This window comes from Emys orbicularis, chromosome 6 (assembly GCF_028017835.1).
Source record: "Emys orbicularis isolate rEmyOrb1 chromosome 6, rEmyOrb1.hap1, whole genome shotgun sequence".
NCBI lineage: Eukaryota > Metazoa > Chordata > Testudines > Emydidae > Emys > Emys orbicularis.
The window spans coordinates 79,715,186-79,733,925 of NC_088688.1; the positions used below are offsets into that span (position 1 = coordinate 79,715,186).

General features: G+C 40.6%; 1 protein-coding gene across 2 annotated transcripts; it reads left to right on the forward strand.

Annotated features, from left to right (window-relative positions):
* The first annotated feature begins 951 nt into the window (after window positions 1-951).
* PHAX (phosphorylated adaptor for RNA export) lies at window positions 952-18,561 on the forward strand. 2 transcript variants are annotated; one of them, XM_065406197.1, is made up of 5 exons: window positions 952-1,071; window positions 2,826-3,442; window positions 6,632-6,752; window positions 15,461-15,544; window positions 16,471-18,561. In XM_065406197.1, exons 1-5 carry the CDS (start codon window positions 973-975, stop codon window positions 16,738-16,740), a joined length of 1,191 nt encoding a protein of 396 aa, XP_065262269.1. In that variant the 5' UTR covers window positions 952-972; the 3' UTR covers window positions 16,741-18,561. The 2 variants fall into 2 exon arrangements, with proteins under 2 accessions (XP_065262269.1, XP_065262271.1); XM_065406199.1 differs by having other exon boundaries at window positions 16,412-16,473.
* Window positions 18,562-18,740: the final 179 nt, after the last annotated feature.

Sequence of the window (18,740 nt, forward strand, 5' to 3'; positions counted from 1 at the left end):
TAAGCAGAATTTTTTTATTGTTTCTTTAAACAATCAAACACAGCAAGCAGCAAATATTTGGCCACACACTTCTGAACCCCCAAACCATGTTCAGGTTTTGGCAGACTAATTTCAGCTTTTCAATTAAAAAAACCACAACAAATTTTGAAGGAAAGCAGACATTGTCCGTGATTTTTTCTGCTTTTTAAAAACCCCTAGTTTTTGATCCAAAAAAAGTTTTGACGGAAAATATTTGTCCAACCCTTTTAATGAGCTTTAGTGCCTTTTAGCACTAGCTGATGCTGAAAACCAGTGATGCCTTGTAAAGGTGACTTGAAAAGAAGTTTTCTCAAAACTGGGTTTGTGCCAAGATGCGGAAGGTTTTTAAATGTTTATTTTTCCCAGGGCTGCCGGGGGGGAAGTGGGGCAATTTCCCCGGGGCCGCAGGGGCCCCCCCGCGAGAATACAGTATTCTACAGTATTGCAACTTTTTTTTATGGAAGCGGCCCCAAAAATTGCTTTGCCCTTGGCCCCCTGAATTCTCTGGGCGGCCCTGCTCGGAGAGAGCCACAGGGATCTTTTCTATCAAGCTCCCATAACAGCGGTGACAGGGTGATATCCTCTAGCAAAGCAGTGGGATGACGTTGCCCATGCAGAGACCTGACATGGTGGCCGATGATGTCGTAGGATGTGGCAAGATGATGTCCGGACAACGTGCCTGGGCTTCTTTTTCCCTTGGAACAGTCCCAACTAGGCCTTCCATGGGGATTTCCGACAAAGACTACAGGTCCCGGCATGCCCAGCGGCGCGCCCGCCCAGCGCAAGGTACATTGGGGCATGTAGGCCCTGCGGATGCTCCTTGCATGGGCGAAGTAGGTGGCGCCATTTGCTTCCCCCTCTCCCCTGCGAGCGGAAGCGCTGGCGGTCCCTGGCCCCCTGCCTCGCCCCGCCCCGCTCCCTGCCCTCAGTGGTGCGCCCGCGGTCTCGGGGAAGATGGCGCTGGAGGCGCGGCGGATGGAGCAGGATGCGGAGGACGGGGAGATCTCGGACTCCGACATGCCGGCCAGCGTCTCGGCCAGGGGCCCCGCGCAGGTGAGGGGAGGCCCCGGGGGCTCGGCCGCCTCCGTAGCAGGGACCCCGCCGCGGCTCCTGACCCAGCCCCGGCTTCCCGCCACTGCTGCTGCCTGGCGCCCGGCGGCCGGGGCGGGCCTCAGGGCGGGAGACTCCCGCGCAGCGCTGGGGGAGCCCGAGAGAACGCGCCGCCCCGAGGAAATGCCCCGTGCCCGGCCCCTGGCCTGCTGGAGCGGCGCTGAGATGCTGCCGGGATGGGGCCAGGAGAGATGGGTTGGGAACAGCCCCCTTGACAAACCGCCTCCCCTCACTCTCCCAGCCCCCGGCACATCTCCAGTGCGGTCCTGGTGTATTGCATAGTGAGCCTGTCTCTCTGGCTGGGGGGAGCTGTTGTTGCTGTGCTTTGTGGGGAGGAGGTTGGGAGACGAGCAGCGGGATTTGTTGTTAGGTATTGCTGGGTGTTTCTCTTCGGAAGAGACATTGAATGAGCCTAGTTAGTGTTTTTTATCAGGTAGGTAGGTACTGTTGTCCCACGAAACATGAGTAACCCCACCCCTTTGTCTAATTGCTTTTCCTCTACCCCCGTTTTCCAGCGCACGTGTTGTTGGTTTTTAATGGTTAGTTGTGCTGTACATAAGAACGGCCGTACTGGGTCAGACCAAAGATCCATCCAGCCCAGTATCCTGTCTACTGACAGTGGCCAATGCCAGGTGCCCCAGAAGGAGTGAACCTAACAGGTAATGATCAAGTGATTGTCTCCTGTGGTTTCAGAAACAGAACAGCCACTGAAAACGTTTCAAAAGGACATGTCATGACAGCAATTACTTTTTGAATTTAAAGCTATGTCTCTTTTGTGTTTAAGCCTTTACCTGCTGAAGAGACTGCACTTAATTGGCTTTCAAACTTTTTTTAGTAAATACTGGTTTTCATGTGTATATTATCCGATCATATGAGAAATATATGGTGGTAGGAGTGCAGAAAAGCACTGAATAGGATAATATAGTCTTGAGATGTGCACCAGGAAAGGAGCATGTAAACTACAGATGCATTTTTAATGCATAGGGCTATGCTCACCATGTTTTTCCAAAGTCTTGTGCTATCAGCTATCCCTTTAATTAAAAGCAGTTATATATTTCATACAGTGGTAAGACAAGCTGAAGAGTCTTTACTTCTGTTGCTTTATGCCAGAAAATAATTCAGGAATGCCATCAGGTTACTGGAAGAGTGTGTGGGTTAAAGAGAGGAATGTATTCATCTAAAATTGAGGGGACAAAAGATTATTTTTAAGATTATCTTGTTTTTTAGGAGCTCTTGTTATCATTTTTGAAAGAACTGGAATTATGGGTAAAGAATGCTAAGTTTACAATGGTAGCAGCAGTATGTCTTGTGGTTTGTCTGTAACTAGGAGCAAGAACTAGGTTATATTATCTATTCTTTACAGATATATTGTGTAACCGCAAGAGCTGGGTTATATTATCTATTCTTTACAGATACCTTGTATAACCTTGAACATCTCAGTTTACCCATCTGAAATGGAGAATCATCAATGGGTATTCTGAATGAGACTTGGTGTCAGAAGGGTGCTTTGAAGTCCTTTGATGAAAGTTCTAGTTAAAAATAAAGTATATCTAGTCTAGTTTGTTTTAAAATTATTCTCACATATGAATCAGAGTAAATTCGTCTATTAGTGAGTCTAATTGTAATCAAATAATCAAGGTAGCTTTCCTTTTTAAAAATACTAATTGAATTAATACAAAATGACTTTGCCATTTCAGAAACCACATGATGGCAACAGTTCAACCAAACCTTTCCAGAGCACCATTTCACCCTGTGCACCAAGTGTTCCTTATCGAACAACCAATGGTGTGGACTCAAGTGATGAGAGCTTCTCTGATTCAGATGATGACGCTTCTGTGTGGAAACGGAAACGACAAAAATGTTTTAACCTCCCTCCTGTTAAACCAGAGCCTTTTCAGTTTGGCCAGAGTCACCAGAAGCAAACTGTCCTAGGGGGTAAGAAGATCAACAATATTTGGGGTGCAGTGCTTCAGGAACAAAATCAGGATGCAGTGGCCACTGAACTTGGAATTTTAGGAATGGAGGGTAATATTGACAAGAGTAGGCAGTCTGAGACTTACAATTACTTATTGGCTAAAAAGCTGATGAAAGAAACTGACCAAGATGTGGAGATATTAAATAAAGAGCTAGATGAATACATGCAGGATGACAAAAAAACAGTGTCAAAGGAGGAAGAAAATGGACAAGGACTTCTCAAACGGAAACGTCCTGTCAAGGACAGACTGGGTGAAAGACTAGAAATGAATTATAAAGGGATGTACGAGATTACTGAAGAAGATTCTGAGGAAAAAGTGGCCGATGAAATTTCTTATCGGTGAGATCTTATGTTTCTTAATCTATTAGGTTATGTGAAAGTTACCGAAGGGAAGACTAAGACTGTGTTCTTGTTGAATGGTTGACTGTTTTAGGTGGCCATGTTAAATTATGAGATAAGGGTTTGAATGGCTTGTTCAGGTTCCCAGAATCCTGAAACCTAAATGCAGTATTATTGGTGGGGCTGGTAGCACCACTTTTTATTAAGGTTGCCCAACACTTCCCATTATAAGACCCTGTTTTCAGTTGGTTAAAATTTGTCGAAGTCATAAACATTTCAGCTTGAATTTTCCATGCAAGGTGTCAACCTGAGGCTAAATTTTTTTATTTATTTTTTTTTGAAAACTTCAGCCAAAAGTGTTCAGCCATTTCTGAGAATAAAGCTAGGGAAAAAATACGTTTTGCCCATGTTGAAAAATTGTGGAAACCTTTTAATTAAAAAGCTCTAGTGCCTCCTCCCACATATGCTTCAGAGCAGGTACTTGACATTTGCCATGGGGAGTGGCATTTGTTTCAGACATGTGCCTTTTGCCATCCTTGGGAAAACCTGCCCAAATTTGGCTAAGTTACAACTCTTTGAAAAATTGCAGTTCACAAATGCTCAGTACAGACTTAAATTTTAGTAGCTAAATGCCTTCAAAGATTCTGTCTGCACTGGGCATGCTCCAGCCCAGGATTGAGCAGGACTTTTCCTGCGGTTGCCACTCTGGGCTTCTGTGAGCTCCGCCTATGCCAGGTCCAACATCTGATCTGAGAGTTGGGAACCTGTCTCTCCTGTGCTCTGAAGAATTAATACCCGCTGGTCCCAGGCAGCGGGGAGGAGGAAGCCACCTGATTTGAATGCAACTGAGGCTGGAGGCTAGCGAGGACTGGCTGGGCAATGAGATTGGGAGCCAGAGATAATGGTATGGGGAGACTGGGACTGAGAACCTGTTGTAGGGGGATGGAGGGGAGATACCTCTGCCACCCACCAAGGCTTCTCACCAATGTGAGGGCAGCTGGAGGTCAGGGTGGCAAAAGAGAAAAATCAAATGAGGAAGCCAAGAGGAGGGAACTCAGACTGGGATGAGAAACCTGATGAGTAAAGACTGGAACTGGCTAGGTGAAGAAAATCGAACTGTGGTGAGGCGCAAGGGATGGGGAAAAGACAGGATTGGGACAGGGACAGGTCAAAAGGGACAGAGTGGAAGGGGTCAAGCATAAGGGACAAGCTGCTACAGCTACTGTTTTCCCTGCCAGCTCGGGACTCCAGCACCCCGTCTCGCTGAGTCAGACACTCCAGTCTGCTCTAACAAAGACTCAGGGTCTGAATCACTTGTCCCAAAGCTGCAAGTTTACCTGAAAACCAGCTCACAGGAGTGTGCTTGTCTTTAGCACTCAGATGCCCAACTCCCAATGGGGTCTAAACCCAGATAAATCCGTTTTACCCTGCATAAAGCTTATGCAGAGTAAACTCATAAATTGTTCGCCCTCTATAACACTGATAGAGAGATATGCACAGTTGTTTGCTCCCCCTGTATGCATCCGAAGAAGTGGGTTGTAGCCCACGAAAGCTTATGCTCTAATAAATTTGTTAGTCTCTAAGGTGCCACAAGTACTCCTGTTATTTTTGCGGATACAGACTAACACGGCTGCTACTCTGAAACCTGCTACTGCTCTGTTACTCCCTTAACTCAAGTGGCAGAGGTCTGTGCTGTGGATCTAAAGGTTGACACTGCTGATGAGCATTGTGGGTGTCAATATAATGCCATATGGTGGAATTTCTGCTTTTTTTTTTTCAGTTTGCCTTTTTTAAAACCTAGGCAATTACACAAAAACCGTTAGAAGAATATTACATTTGTTAATTCATGCACTCAGAAAATAGTGTCAATGCCGATACCACGGTTACTTGTGCAACTTTATTTCAGGCCCCATTCTATGTATGCATCATAATACAGTCTTTAATTACATGACAACATGCTATTTTTCCCTTAGTGGGCACTGTCCATCCTGTGCACTGAATGAGGCAGGTGTCCTGTGGGGGGGAAATAGTATGTGATTATGTAATTAAAAACGGTATTATGCATACAAAATTGCACAGACAGTCTTAATTCTGGCATTTCCTAACTTTTGAGTGTTTGACTTTGCTAACTTAACAACATTCTTTTAAGGTTTTAGTGTGTAATAGTAGATAGTTTGCATAAACTTACCATTGTGGAAAGTAACAAAACCCAAAACTGATATAGACGACAACATTTGTATCCAAAAATGTACACTAATTATTCCCATTGCCTGTTCTTACTAAATATCTTCTGTTCTTCTGAATTTTGAAAAATTATAGTACAGTAAAATGAATTCTAGTTAACTACAGATGTGTAGAGTCCCCAGTTTGGCATTTTATGGCTTTATGAGTAATATCAATTTGTGTCATTACATTTTGTGAAGTTACACTAAAATATGCTGAAAGTCTGTTTTCCTTCATTTACATGTTTAATACCTGTCTTTGTAGGAATTGTCATTCTGAATCAGATCAGTGTAGAAATGCTAGTTATGTTATCCGCCAGCCTCAGCCTCCCAAGTAGCTGGGATTACAGGCGCGCCACCATGCCTGACACAAACCCTTAATTAAAAAAATAAAATATAAACTATAGGTCTGAACTACTTCATTGTGTCTCTTAAAAAGAAAACTGGATTTGAAAGGACACCATCATCTTGATCATATTTGTCTAAAAACTGCATCTATTTAGTTACAAAGAATTTAAGATAACTGTATTTGAACTTTGTTCATGTGACAGCACTGCATGTACTCTCAGTTTCATGGTTTCTCATGCATAGTTAGTAAGCTGTGATACTGCAACTACATGTGCATGGGCAAATGCTTGCTGAAAAGACCTTACAAACATCAGTAGGGAGGAAATAAAGCCTTACAAAAATATTTAAAGATATTTAAAAACAAAACAGGGCATGTTATTTAAAGATTGAGCTATCAGAAGTACAATATTTTGAAATCAGTTTAAAAAACTGAGTTGACAGTACAGATATCGAAGGAGAAAATCTACGTGTATCTTTAGTTTTGGGTAACTAAAGCTTATCTCCTACGAACAGTAGCATTTATAACATTACTCATTTGAGTAGTCCCATTGAAGTCATATGTTTAATTTTACTCATGTGAGAAATCCCATTGACTGGGGGTGGCGGGTTTCTTTTTTAGGCTTCGAGAACCAAAGAAAGATTTGATAGCCCGAATAGTGAAAATAATTGGAAATAAGAAAGCTATTGAACTGCTTATGGAAACAGCCGAAGTGGAACAAAATGGCGGACTCTTCATAATGGTAAGAAGAACTATTTTTTGCAATCGATCTTCATACTAAATACTGTTGCAGTGCTTTCACGCCTAATAAATTTTCTCAAATTCCCTGCATTAACTCTCAGTCCTCACCATGGCCTTCATTCCCATCCCTTTTCCATTTGATCCATGAAAACAACAAGTAAACCTTTAAATAGATCACGCTTACATATAAATAAACTTGGCAAATTCAGTTTTTATTTTTATAATTTTGACTTTATTTTTAGGAATTTTTTTTTTTTTTTTTGGTTTTCTTTCAATGTAAATTTTTGCAGTTGTGGGAAATTATGGAGGCGTTAGATCACGGAGGTGTGGAGGTGGGGGAGATGTCAGACAATAATTATTTAGACATTGAGTTAAAAAAATTAGCATTATAACAGTTAAAACACAAATTGTCAACATCACATTTCAAGATGTACAAAGTAAATATCCTTAAATCAAACTACTAAGTTCTCAAGCAACATTTTTCTTTCTTTGCCTATCTGTAAATTTCAGTTATCATCAATGGAGATATTTTTTCGTGGGTTTATGCGTGTATAATGAAATAGACGTTTCCATCATTTACAGATAAAAATCTAATCCTTCAAAGCCTACATATGAAGTGTAATTAGGCTTTAGACTAAACACTGCATTGAAATAAATGGAGGTGAGCAGGGTGGAATTGATTTAATCACTAGTCAGGAAGACTTGATTTAATCATGGATTTCTACATAAAAGTGCATTCTTGTTGGTTGTTATAACCTTAATACATATTCTTCACAACTCAGAGATAGACGTAGGTTTCATTTTTAGAAGGTACACACTATACATTTTTTTTAAATGATTTCATAGAATCATAGAATATCAGGGTTGGAAGGGACCTCAGGAGGTCATCTAGTCCAATCCCCTGCTCAAAGCAAGACCAATCCCCAGACAGATTTTTGCCCCAAATCCCTAAATGGCCCCCTCAAGAATTGAACTCACAACCTTGGGTTTATTATTTTGAAAACTTTTCAGATTAGTTTTACAGCTATATCAGAAAATGAATGATCGTTTGTTTACTTCATTTATCAAAGGTAATTGAAGCAGATATTTATGAAATCATTGGGAGGTGAACTATCAATATTTGAAGGATTTTCTTGCCATGCTGTATTAGGAGGAGAACATCACCAGATAGACATTAACATTATGTATTCTGGATTTTTTTCTTCAACAGCAAACATATAACATTTTAACAAAACAGACATATGAATTTCTGAATTTTAACATTCAAGTTTTTTAAAATCAGGTTTTTGTTCAAATTGTTTTTAACTAAAATAGTTAAATGAAATATTTTTTTTAAAAAATTTAAATCGGCTAGGTCAGCCAGGTCAACATGAGAAATTTAAAATATTGGCTTCTGCAGCTAACTCAGTCGTCTTCACCTTCAGTTTCCTGTTCGTTCATAATCTGGAAAAGAAAAACAAGCTTTCCTGCTTTTTCAGGTCCTAAACGATTTCTCATTTTGGAATGAATTAGTTCAAAGGAAGAAAATATTCTTTCTACACCGGCAGAAGAAGCTACTGCTGTTAAAAGTGAGATTATCAATTCAACAGTCTCTGAATCCAAGTGCTTAAGTGACTTCCTCCAGTTCACTGGTGTGACTTTCTTTAAAACATCATCAGCAAACATATATTTCTTGAATGGTTCACCCTTAGCTCTGAAGTTTATCATAGTTGGCATTCTGGAGGGATGATTGCTGGATGTCCATGTCATAGCCAACTCTTCTTCAGCAGTTGAGAATATTTGACCCTGGTACTGAGTATTGAGAATATTTGCAAGAAAATGAGCTGGAGATAGTGCTTGTCCCATTCATTTTTTTAATGCTTGTAATTTAACTGTCATTGCCTATTTCTCTTTTTAAGATCTCACTCAGTTCCTTCCAAATTTCAACAGCGTCAGCAATAAAATAGCTATTTCCCTGCATTTTGTTCAAGGTTACAGAAATAGGCTTCAGGGTACTCAGCATATGTTCAACATTTCTCTTAAGCCCAATGTTGAGAGCTTTGGCTGTGACAGTACTATCTATTTTTTCACGATTTTGTTCACACACTGTCATCAGATTAGGCCAGTTCTTGATAATAGTGCTCAAAACAGTCCACTACTGAGTTCCATCGCACATCTTTTTTCAGAGCAGCTGCTACAAAGTGGATGTTACGGAAGTATTTTGCAGTTTCAACAACATTAGCCTTTATTTCTGGAACACTGAAGTCTTTGGCTAGGAGGTGCATCAAGTGAGCACTGCAACTGTATGTTGTTAGCTTGGGCTCTATTCATTCCTAAATAATTTCTTCTCATCTTGGATACATTTGCAGCATTGTCAGTGACCAAGCTGCGTACTAGACATTCGAATTTTTTTTCACAGTTATAGCTTTTACTGCTACTTCTTGTAAGTATTCTGCTGTGTGTGAATTTCCTGATGTATCAATTGTTTCTGTAAGGAAGACATTCCCTTCTTCTGTTGTCACACAAGCACATACAACTGTATCATTGTCGACATTGTTCCACCCATCAAGACTCAGGTTAACAATTTCACCCTAGACCTTTCGCACACTGCTCAATTTCTCTTTCATACACTTTATTCAGCAATTTGCCTGCGACATCTGCTCTGTTGGATGGACTGTATCCTGGTCTTAATGACTGAACCATGTTAATGAAGTATGGGTTCTCAATCATACAGAAAGAAGAGTTTGTTGCATAAACAAACCGGGCAGTTTTTTTTATCAATTACCTTTTTTTGTAATCTGCTGGTTCTTATCACAAACTTACCTGTGGTTGTTTCTGGGTGATGGAGATTTTTTTTTTTTCCCTTTTTGCTACAGGTGATATACTGTGGCTATGTGACATACATGATGTGACTGAAACACTATCATTGGCAGATAACTTCGAAACAGTAGAAAATGATGGTGATCTTGAAGGTGGATAGTCTTCAGAATCCTGTATGTTGAGGATGGATTCTCCTAAACAAAATAAGTCAATGCAGTTATTTAATAATTATTACCATACCGTTCATTTAGTATTGCTTATTGCATTCACTGACCCTCAGTACTACTTTAAAGGTGAAATTGTAAAAGGAAGATCTGCCTATTTCAGCTATTTATTTTTTATCACAACTGCATCTAAAACGATAGTACCATAGAGTAACAACTATATTTTTTGCTCAAACATGAGAATTGAAGAATGGTTCAGAAGGAAGACAGGCAGTCCTTAAGAAAGAAGTATGAAATAAAAAAGTTTACCAACCTGAAGATCCTGTATGTTCAGATATGTTCCTTTCATCATCTTCAACGCAGCTTCCTCCTGAGAAGGAACACTTTTCATGATGTTGTTTCTTTCGGGCAACCAGGCCTTGCATTTCTTTGTTGCACTGTTTGCATTTTGCACGCATGCCTTTCTTACCCACAGGTAGAGGAACTTCATTAAAATATTCCCAAACTGGGTCTCTTTTACGGCCTGCTGCCATTATAGGTTTTCCCTTCTAGTGAGAGAATGGTATGGTAGATCTCAAATCAATGACGTCTACACTCAGAAAGACCTCAAGACTTCTGGAATATGCTGCTCAACAGTTTCACCTTTGTTTCTACTGCCTATCTCTCCCTTATCACATTTATCTCCAGATTTCTCCTTGTCCAGCTCTATTCCGACCCCAACAATCTTCTATTCATTGAACTTTTTGAAACTTTGCACTTTTAGAGAGAGGTGACGGATTGACTCTGTGTACACATATTTGCAGAGGGACAATAGGGTTGAGATCTATTATTTTTCACCTCTATCTATTATTTATTTAAAAAACATTTTTGCTGTTAACAAGCGTGTTATCTCTGGAGACACAAATCCACAGTTTGAGAATGCAAAACTAAGCATCTCTGATGGTATCTTCTAGACTGAGCCCCGTTGGGTAGATAAAAAGATTAACCTAAATAATCTATGCAGAAGCCCCTGGAGCCCCATAAGATTGGGTCCCTAATCCATGAATTATTAGAACTTGTTTACAAAACTTTCCTTAAACATTACATGAATATATTGTCTCACACTATAGAAATAGAATTTATAATCCCTATTCCATGATGAGATATCTTTGAGCTCTGATGTATCTTAAAACTATTTTTAGATAGGTTTTTTCCTCAAAAAGCATTTTATCTCAAAAAGATACAATTTAAATAAAAAAAACATCAATTTTTTTTTTATTTAAAAAAAAAAAAAACATTGATTTTTATCCACCCTGGAGGTGAGAGAGTTCACATCTCCCAGCTATAGTTTCAGGCAGTCAGCAGACTCAGGAAGACACTACTGGGATGTTGTCTTCACAAACATGAGGGCTAGTAACTTTTTATAATGAAAGCTTTAAATTACTCCTGGGGGAATTCTGTGCCAAAAAATTAACAATTCTGCACACAATATTTTAAAATTCTGCAAAAATCTGCATATTTTATTTGTCAAAATAACACAATATAATCTTGCCAGTTTCAGTTATTTTGGTAATTTATTTCAAAATACCTTTCAGCAAGTATATCTGTAACAATACAGACAAAAAAAATTGAGGAAATGTGTTTTTGACAAATAGATTTCTTATAGGCATATTAAAACAGAACTTTGAGTAATTCATTTTAACTACAATAGAGAAACATGTTTCCCGCACCCCTCAGTGCAAAGGCTTGGGGGAGTCAGGGCTAACGAAGGAGCTGAGGGAGACGGAAGGAGTCTGAGGGTGAACCTGGAAGATTGTTGAATGTGGGTGAGAGTAGTATGGAACTGTTACTTTTTGGGGGGAGGAGGGATTATTAGGGAGTTGGGGAGCCTCTCCCATGTAGACCCTGGCTGACCAAGCCTCTCTTATTCAGCCAGGCATATTTGCCCGTCCCTGTGTGTCTGCACCTCATGTGGCTCTGGAGCCCCCCACCCCTCCCCATTCAGCCTCTGGCTCAATGCCGTCACCCCACTAGCTCCTGAGCCTGCACCCCATTCTGTCCCTTCCCACTAGCCCTTCTGAGCCCCAGTCTGTGACCCCTGCAGCAGCCCCATGTGCACCACTCTGCCTCCTAACCTGGCTCCACAGGCAGGCTGCTGTGATGAAAGCTGCTGGCTGCTAGCTGTTATTGCTAGTCAGCCTGCTGTTTTGGCACCACAGCAGCCTCTGGTGGGCAAAAGGCGGAACTGCAGCATTTCTTGGGCAGAATGTATTTTCTGCGGGGGAGGGAGGGGATTCTGCACTGGACATGAATTCTGTGTGTGTACAGTGGCACAGACTTCCCACAGGAGTATTACATTCTGCAGTATCTGAGTCTACTACATAGGCCATGTAAATACATTAAGCAGGTTTGGTGTTGGATAGCACTGGCCTACATAAATGTTTAATCAGCATACCACTAGATGTCAAGATGACAGGCTCAACATATGACTTAAGCTTACTCCCAAGTACAAATTTCTGAATGTAGTTTCAGTAATTCTTTCCTGCTTTGCTGCCTACATTTTTGTAGTAAAGGGAAGGAATCTTGTAAATTTCACTTTACAGTCTCATAGCAGCTACAGACTTACAGCTTGTTTGCATGCCTGTGATGAGAGGCGTTACAGATGACTGATTTGTTGGGTACAGACCCTGCTAAGTATAGGCTTTCTTATTGGCTGGGGGCTATCAAAGTTTGTAAAACAACTGAGCTTTGGGAAGAGCATAAAATATGCATAAGTTACTTTAATCATATATTTCCAGCAACCATTCTTGATAATGAGATGTAATCCATTTGTATCTAAATATTCCAGCTAATGAACTAGACTTCTCTTAGGAAGAGATGCTACCTTAAAGGATTAATGCATGTGCCAGCTCAAATGAAAAGAAAGGATGTAACTCCTAACAATACTTACCCCTCATACTCTTCAGACAATGAATTATTTTGTGCATGTGCCACAGAAGTATTTTTGGCAACACCTAAAGAACATCTCATAGTTGCTGTTAGTTTCTATGTTAGGGTTTTATGCACAGAGTGATAAGTGTATATTGTCTATGTAGTTACTTTTCTTAAAATGATTAAAGGTAAATGCACTAAAACCAAATTTCAGTATTAGTATTGACATTTGGGTTGTTCCTGTTTGATTTTTTTTTTTTTTTTAAATTGGCCTCTTTAATGATGTAGTGTTTAGGTGTTTAAACCGTATAAAGGAAAGAGTTATTCTATTATTGTTAGCAATATATTAAATGTCCATAATTTTCAGGTCTCTTAATATTTGGCTCCATTCATGCTTTAATATGACACCATTGCCACATGCCGCTGTTGATGTTACATCAACCACTGAACCAGGGCCATCCTGAGGCATACGCAGCTGCATAGGGCACCATGAAATTTGGGGCATGAAATTGCCCAAAATTTCATGGTGCCCTAGGCAACTGCGTGCTGCATACGCGGCAGCACCAGCCCTATCCCAGCCCGCCCTGCAAGGGGCAGGGCCGTCCCTAGGGGGGTGTGGGTCCCCGGACAACTCCCCCATCCTGCCTCTTACCCTTCCCCCCCCTGCTCTGGCACCGGCCCGCCCCCATTCCACCTCTTCCTCCAGTGACCCCGCACTCACCAGCAGCGTCGGGAAGTGGAGCAACCCGGCCCCAGCCTGCTCTACTCCGCCAGCCCCCAGCTGCAGCGCTCCGCTTCCCGCTGCCGGTGAGTGCGGGGTCACTGGGGGAAGAGGTGGAATGGGGGCGGAGCAGGGGGGAAGGGTAAGAGGCAGGGCAGAGGGAGTTGTCCGGGGCCCCAGCCCGCTCGCTTCCCTTGCCCCAGCCCTAGCCATGTCGCTCAGGTTGGGGAAAGGACTCGCCGCCGCTGCTGCCAGTGAGTGGGGGATCCCTTCCCCCGACCCCCCTCCCCCGAGCGATACGGTTGGGGTCAGAGCGAGGGAAGCGGAGCGGGCTGCTCCTGGCCCCCTGCTAATCCCCCGGGCCACGCTGGGCCTGTGGAGCCCCCAAAAGTGTCCCCCCACAGCTCCTGCCTCCCAGACCCGCAGGGGGGCTGCGTAGGGCACCCAAATGGCTAGGGACGGCCCTGCACTGAACTCAACTGGAGCACAGAACTACTGTGCAGGGAGGGAGGTTTCAGAAGTGTTTTTAACATCTATCATACCTCTTGAGACAAAATGCTAACTTAGCTAAAATTAAGTATTTGAGTTGTTAAATAAAAGGACATTACAGAACCTAATAAGTGAGATTTTAGATAGTAATGTGATGAAGTAACTGCTCACATTGAAAGGATCTGAATATCTAATTTCTTAGACTGTTATGGTCTTTGAAAAATATAAGTAGTTATGACAGAACTTAGAATCCTATGAGTTAAATTATCATATAAGAACTGCCTGCTGCTCCCTCCTCTCCACCTCACAGACTTGTATGAGTAGTTTGACATTTAACACCCACCCATGAAATATGATTACCATACTACGGACCATCTTTCATTCATTATCGAAAAGTCAACTCCCACCTCTATTAGGCCCATGATGCCATCCTCCATCACCCACTTGTTAAATTTTCAAACAAGCATCTTCATGCTTTTTCCCATGCTGCCCCTCACACTTGGAGAAGCTCCCTGAAAACATCTGCAACACTAACTCATTATCCACCTTAAAACTCTCCTTTGCTCTGAGGCCTACAAAAAACTCGGCAATGGTTAAGTTGCTGGTGTACTGAGACCACTGCCTATCATGCTTCCAAATGTTGTTTCATTGCTTCCTTGTACTCCCCTGTCTGTATGCATCAGACTGGGAGCGGTTGGGTCATTACAAAACCTAAACCTAATTTCCCCCTTACTGTTACTCACACCTTCTTGTCAACTGTCTGAAATGGGCCACTCTCATTACCACTTCAAAAGTTATTTTTCCTCCCTTGGTATCCTGCTGTTAATTGAATTGTCTGGTTAGACTGACCTCACACTTGGTAAGGCAACTCCCATCCTTTCATGCATTTATACCTGCTCCTGTATTTTCCACTCCATGCATCTGATGAAGTGGGTTCTAGCCCGTGAAAGCTTATGCCCAAATAAATTTGTTAGTCTCTAAGGTGCCACAAGGACTCCTCGTTGTTTTTATCAGTTGTCTTGTGTCTTATGTTTAGATTGCAAGCACTTTGGGGAAGGAATTTTTTTCTCTCCTGTGTTTGTACAGCACCAAGCACATTGGGGTCTGGTTCATGATTGCGACTGCTAGATGCTACGGTAATACAAATTAATAATAATCATAATACCTGAATAGGTGAATTGATAGCTGGTGTGATCTGATACACCAATTCTTGCCTCTTGACTGGTGCTTAAAGCTTTAAATGAAGTTTTTGTTTTTTTTTAAATCTCTTAACTCACCTATCCAATTATACAGTGTCCTATATGTCCATTGGCCACTTTTGGTAGATGAAGCTCAAAAAAAACCCTCTTCAGGGTTGGAACTGTTTTTGTAATATGCTTGTGCAGCACCTAGCGCAGTTGGGCCTGCGTCTCTGGATGCTACCTCAGTACAGCACCTAGCATGTAGGGTCATAGTACTTAACGGGCTCCTAGGCACTACCACAATAGTATTTTTATTATTAATATTTTGTAAATAAAAGAGTTGCTCGAATAAAAATTAAGGGAAATTTTAGATTTCTTAAATGACAATTATTTTGAATCTGTTTTAGACTTGCCATTATGAATAATTTATTTTTCCCTTATGCAGAATGGTAGTAGAAGAAGAACGCCAGGAGGAGTTTATTTAAATCTGCTGAAGAATACACCTAGCATTACTGGAGAGCAAATCAAGGTAAACATGTTAGATTGTAAATTATTATGACTAAAGTAAATTAAAATCCTTCTTTGAAGAACTAATAATTTTTAGAGTGCTTTTTTTTAAAGGGAGGAGGGTTAAACTAATATGAAAATGTTCATTGTGACAATCTGTAACTGCACACACACAAAACTGTTAAAAAGACATAATTAAGGGTGCAAAGTCAAGGCCTCAAAAGTTAGGGAATGCCAGTCTCCTTGATTCAGCTGCTTACAGTGTGTATGTGTAATGACTAGGGGTCTATTTAAATTGCAGAGAAATCGCACATTTTTTGCAGGTTGGTCATGGCATAAATAGCAAGTTTTGCAGATGTGTTCATACAGTATATGTACCAAAATACTATAGTGTACTACTGTTACATTTGTAAGTGGCCCAGAGGTTCTCGAAGTTTTTTTTGCTGGGACCTCTTTTGAAAATATTACAGGCTGTGACAATCTGTCCCCCTTCCAAAAAAGCGATCCTCGTGCCCCATACCATACCACACTTGTGCACTGATGCTGGCAGCGGCACTGCTTTCAGAGCTGGGCACCTGGTCAGCAGCCACTGCTCTCCAACCACCCAGCTCTGAAGGCAGTGCTGCTGCCGCTGCCAGCAGCAGCACAGAAGGGTGGCAATGCCATGACCTCCACCTACAATAGTTAGCTATTTATAAGGAATAGCCCCAATTACCTTTTCTATACTTTTCTAATATGTCTTTAAAGATTGAATTTGGGTCACTTAGCCTGCTAGTTGCTCAACCCTTTCTGGATTAGTGGCAGTCTTATTATTTTAAAGATTAATAAAGGCAATAATATTAATGGCTAGGTATGTGTAGGGCTTTCACTTGTTTTTTTTTTTCCTTAGCAATTATAAGGCAAACACTTGCATAATCAGCATATTAAATAAATATTTTCCTCTTCAAGGAAATCTTCTATGTTGAAAACCAGAAGGAGTATGAAAACAAAAAAGCTGCTAAGAAGAGGAGAATACAGGTTCTAGGAAAGAAGATGAAACAAGCTATTAAAGGGCTCAACCTTCAAGAGTATGATGATGCATCTCGAGAAACTTTTGCTAGTGACACAAATGAGGCCCTGGCTTCTTTGGATGATTTACAGGAAGGACATGGTGAAACAAAGCTGGATCCGGAGGATGCCATTGAAATTGATAATGCTCATGATCTGGAGATCTTTTAGTCATTAATGGACTGGATAAATAGAAGAACTAAATCTCTGACATACTAAATCAGCCTTTTATATTATACTTCTCTGTGTACTTGTTTTAATAAATTGCACAAGTAAATATGATTGGGAACACTTGTATTTTGGAGAGAACTTGATATAATTAGCTAAATGTAAGTGCTTGGTAGAGATGTTACCTGTCCTATTTTATCAGTCTGGTCATTGTGTCCTTCAGAAGATGTTAAAATGTTTTAGATAATTCTCTGTCTTATAAAATCTGTTGCTGATGATTTTCGCTTAGTTGGCAAATTTGGGAATAAACTCAGGGCTAGTGTTTAAACAAAAAAAAATATTTCATCTGTCAAAGCTAAAAAGTCATCCTCAAGCAGGCGCTGCTCCTAAATCTAATGGGTGGGAAAAAGCATTTTGCTAATATAAAATACATATTTGTATTAAAGGGCCTATATTTTTAATATGGCAAAATACTGAGAAATATTACTTTTTATAGGACTAAAAGTCCTGTAAAACCTTCTCTGGTGGGTTTGCTCAAAAGCAACTAGGTTACTGCGGTCTTCAGTCGCTTGGGTAACAATCTATTTTCTCAAAGTAATCAATGGTGGATAGTACATTAGGTATAACTTTATAAAAGGCTCTGGTCCCTCCCATTTCTTATGACGATGAACTGAGCTAGCTACCTTTTTTGTATACAATTTTGCAATATTTGGGACATAAGTCATTCAAACCATTGCTCTGAACTTCTATTCATCATGCCTGATCTTTTTGCTGAATGGGTCAGATGCTAATTTGAGATTCCCTTCAAGGATTTGTCTGCTCCATATTCTGTATGCATGCAGAAACAAAAGTGTTAGGTTGAGTTTTTTGCATGATTTCTACCTTTACAATATTCAGAGAATGTGTACAGAGATTTGAGCACAGGAGTGTCAGGAATTTGAGTTCTAATCCCATCTGTCACCTTGCCTTCTGTTTCATTTTTTTCCCATTTGTAAATGGGGATAATACCTACCAAGCTCACAAAGGAGTTGTGAGGGCTACTTAGTTAATGTTGGTAAAGCACTTTGAAGATGGTACTTGATATAAGTGCTGAGCATTCTTTTTGTGTGGGATATAGCAGAAGAACTTGTGTGTGCTAGATTGTTCATGCAGCACGAACATCTGACATCTTAATGTTACTTAGAGTTGAGTGTTCTATGAATGGAACACATATTAGTTTTCAGTTTAAAATGTTTCTAAAACAAAAAGCCTGATCCTGTAACTTTTGCCCATCCAAAACTTCCATTAATTTCAGGACAATACAAGAGCAATAGAAAAACAATATACAGTAACATCCATGTGCAATTCTGTTTAATATGGTGAAATTCAACACATTCCAAAATATCTGAAGCTTAGGAAAAAAATCTATAGGAAGAGTATCCATAAAGTTGATCATCCTCCAACAGCAGTGACTTGTGAAAGAGTATTTTGTATCTACTGAAAAGGTGTGGCTGTTCTCAATTATTTAATTTTTAAAAGAATGAGAAATTTAGCATCCTCAGGACTTCTGTTCTCTATTGCCACACTTTTCTGTTTAGATTTATAGATCCCATGTTAGCAAAAAGTGAGTTTAGTGGCTGTATACCATACCCAAAATTATATGAACTTTTACCAACCATAATAGTGAAGTAGGAAAAAGATGAATTGAGTACTTTAAAATCACTTAGAAAAACATTAGCCTGACCTATAGCAAATAGCATAAAGACACTGCATTTGTGAGATCTACCTAGGAGAAGAGTGGTGAAATTTCCCATATTTGGCTCAGTTTACGGCTGTAGAGTGCAAAAAATAAAGATTACAGCTTTAAAATTGTTTTTTGTGCTTCTGGTGAGGTTTCTTAAGTTTTTCCAGGTATTAATTGTGCACAAAGCAATATGACCATATGTACAAACAGATTAGAAAGCAATTTTTTTTACTACTGAAAAAAACACTGGGACCAGGTATTAATATGGGGATGAGCTATC

Coding starts and splice junctions, on each gene's coding strand:
- PHAX (XM_065406197.1), top strand. CDS start 973: ATGGCGCTGGAGGCGCGGCGGATGGAGCAGGATGCGGAGGACGGGGAG. Junction 3,443..6,631: donor GCCGATGAAATTTCTTATCG/GTGAGATCTTAT, acceptor TTTCTTTTTTAG/GCTTCGAGAACCAAAGAAAG. Junction 15,545..16,470: donor TTACTGGAGAGCAAATCAAG/GTAAACATGTTA, acceptor TTCCTCTTCAAG/GAAATCTTCTATGTTGAAAA.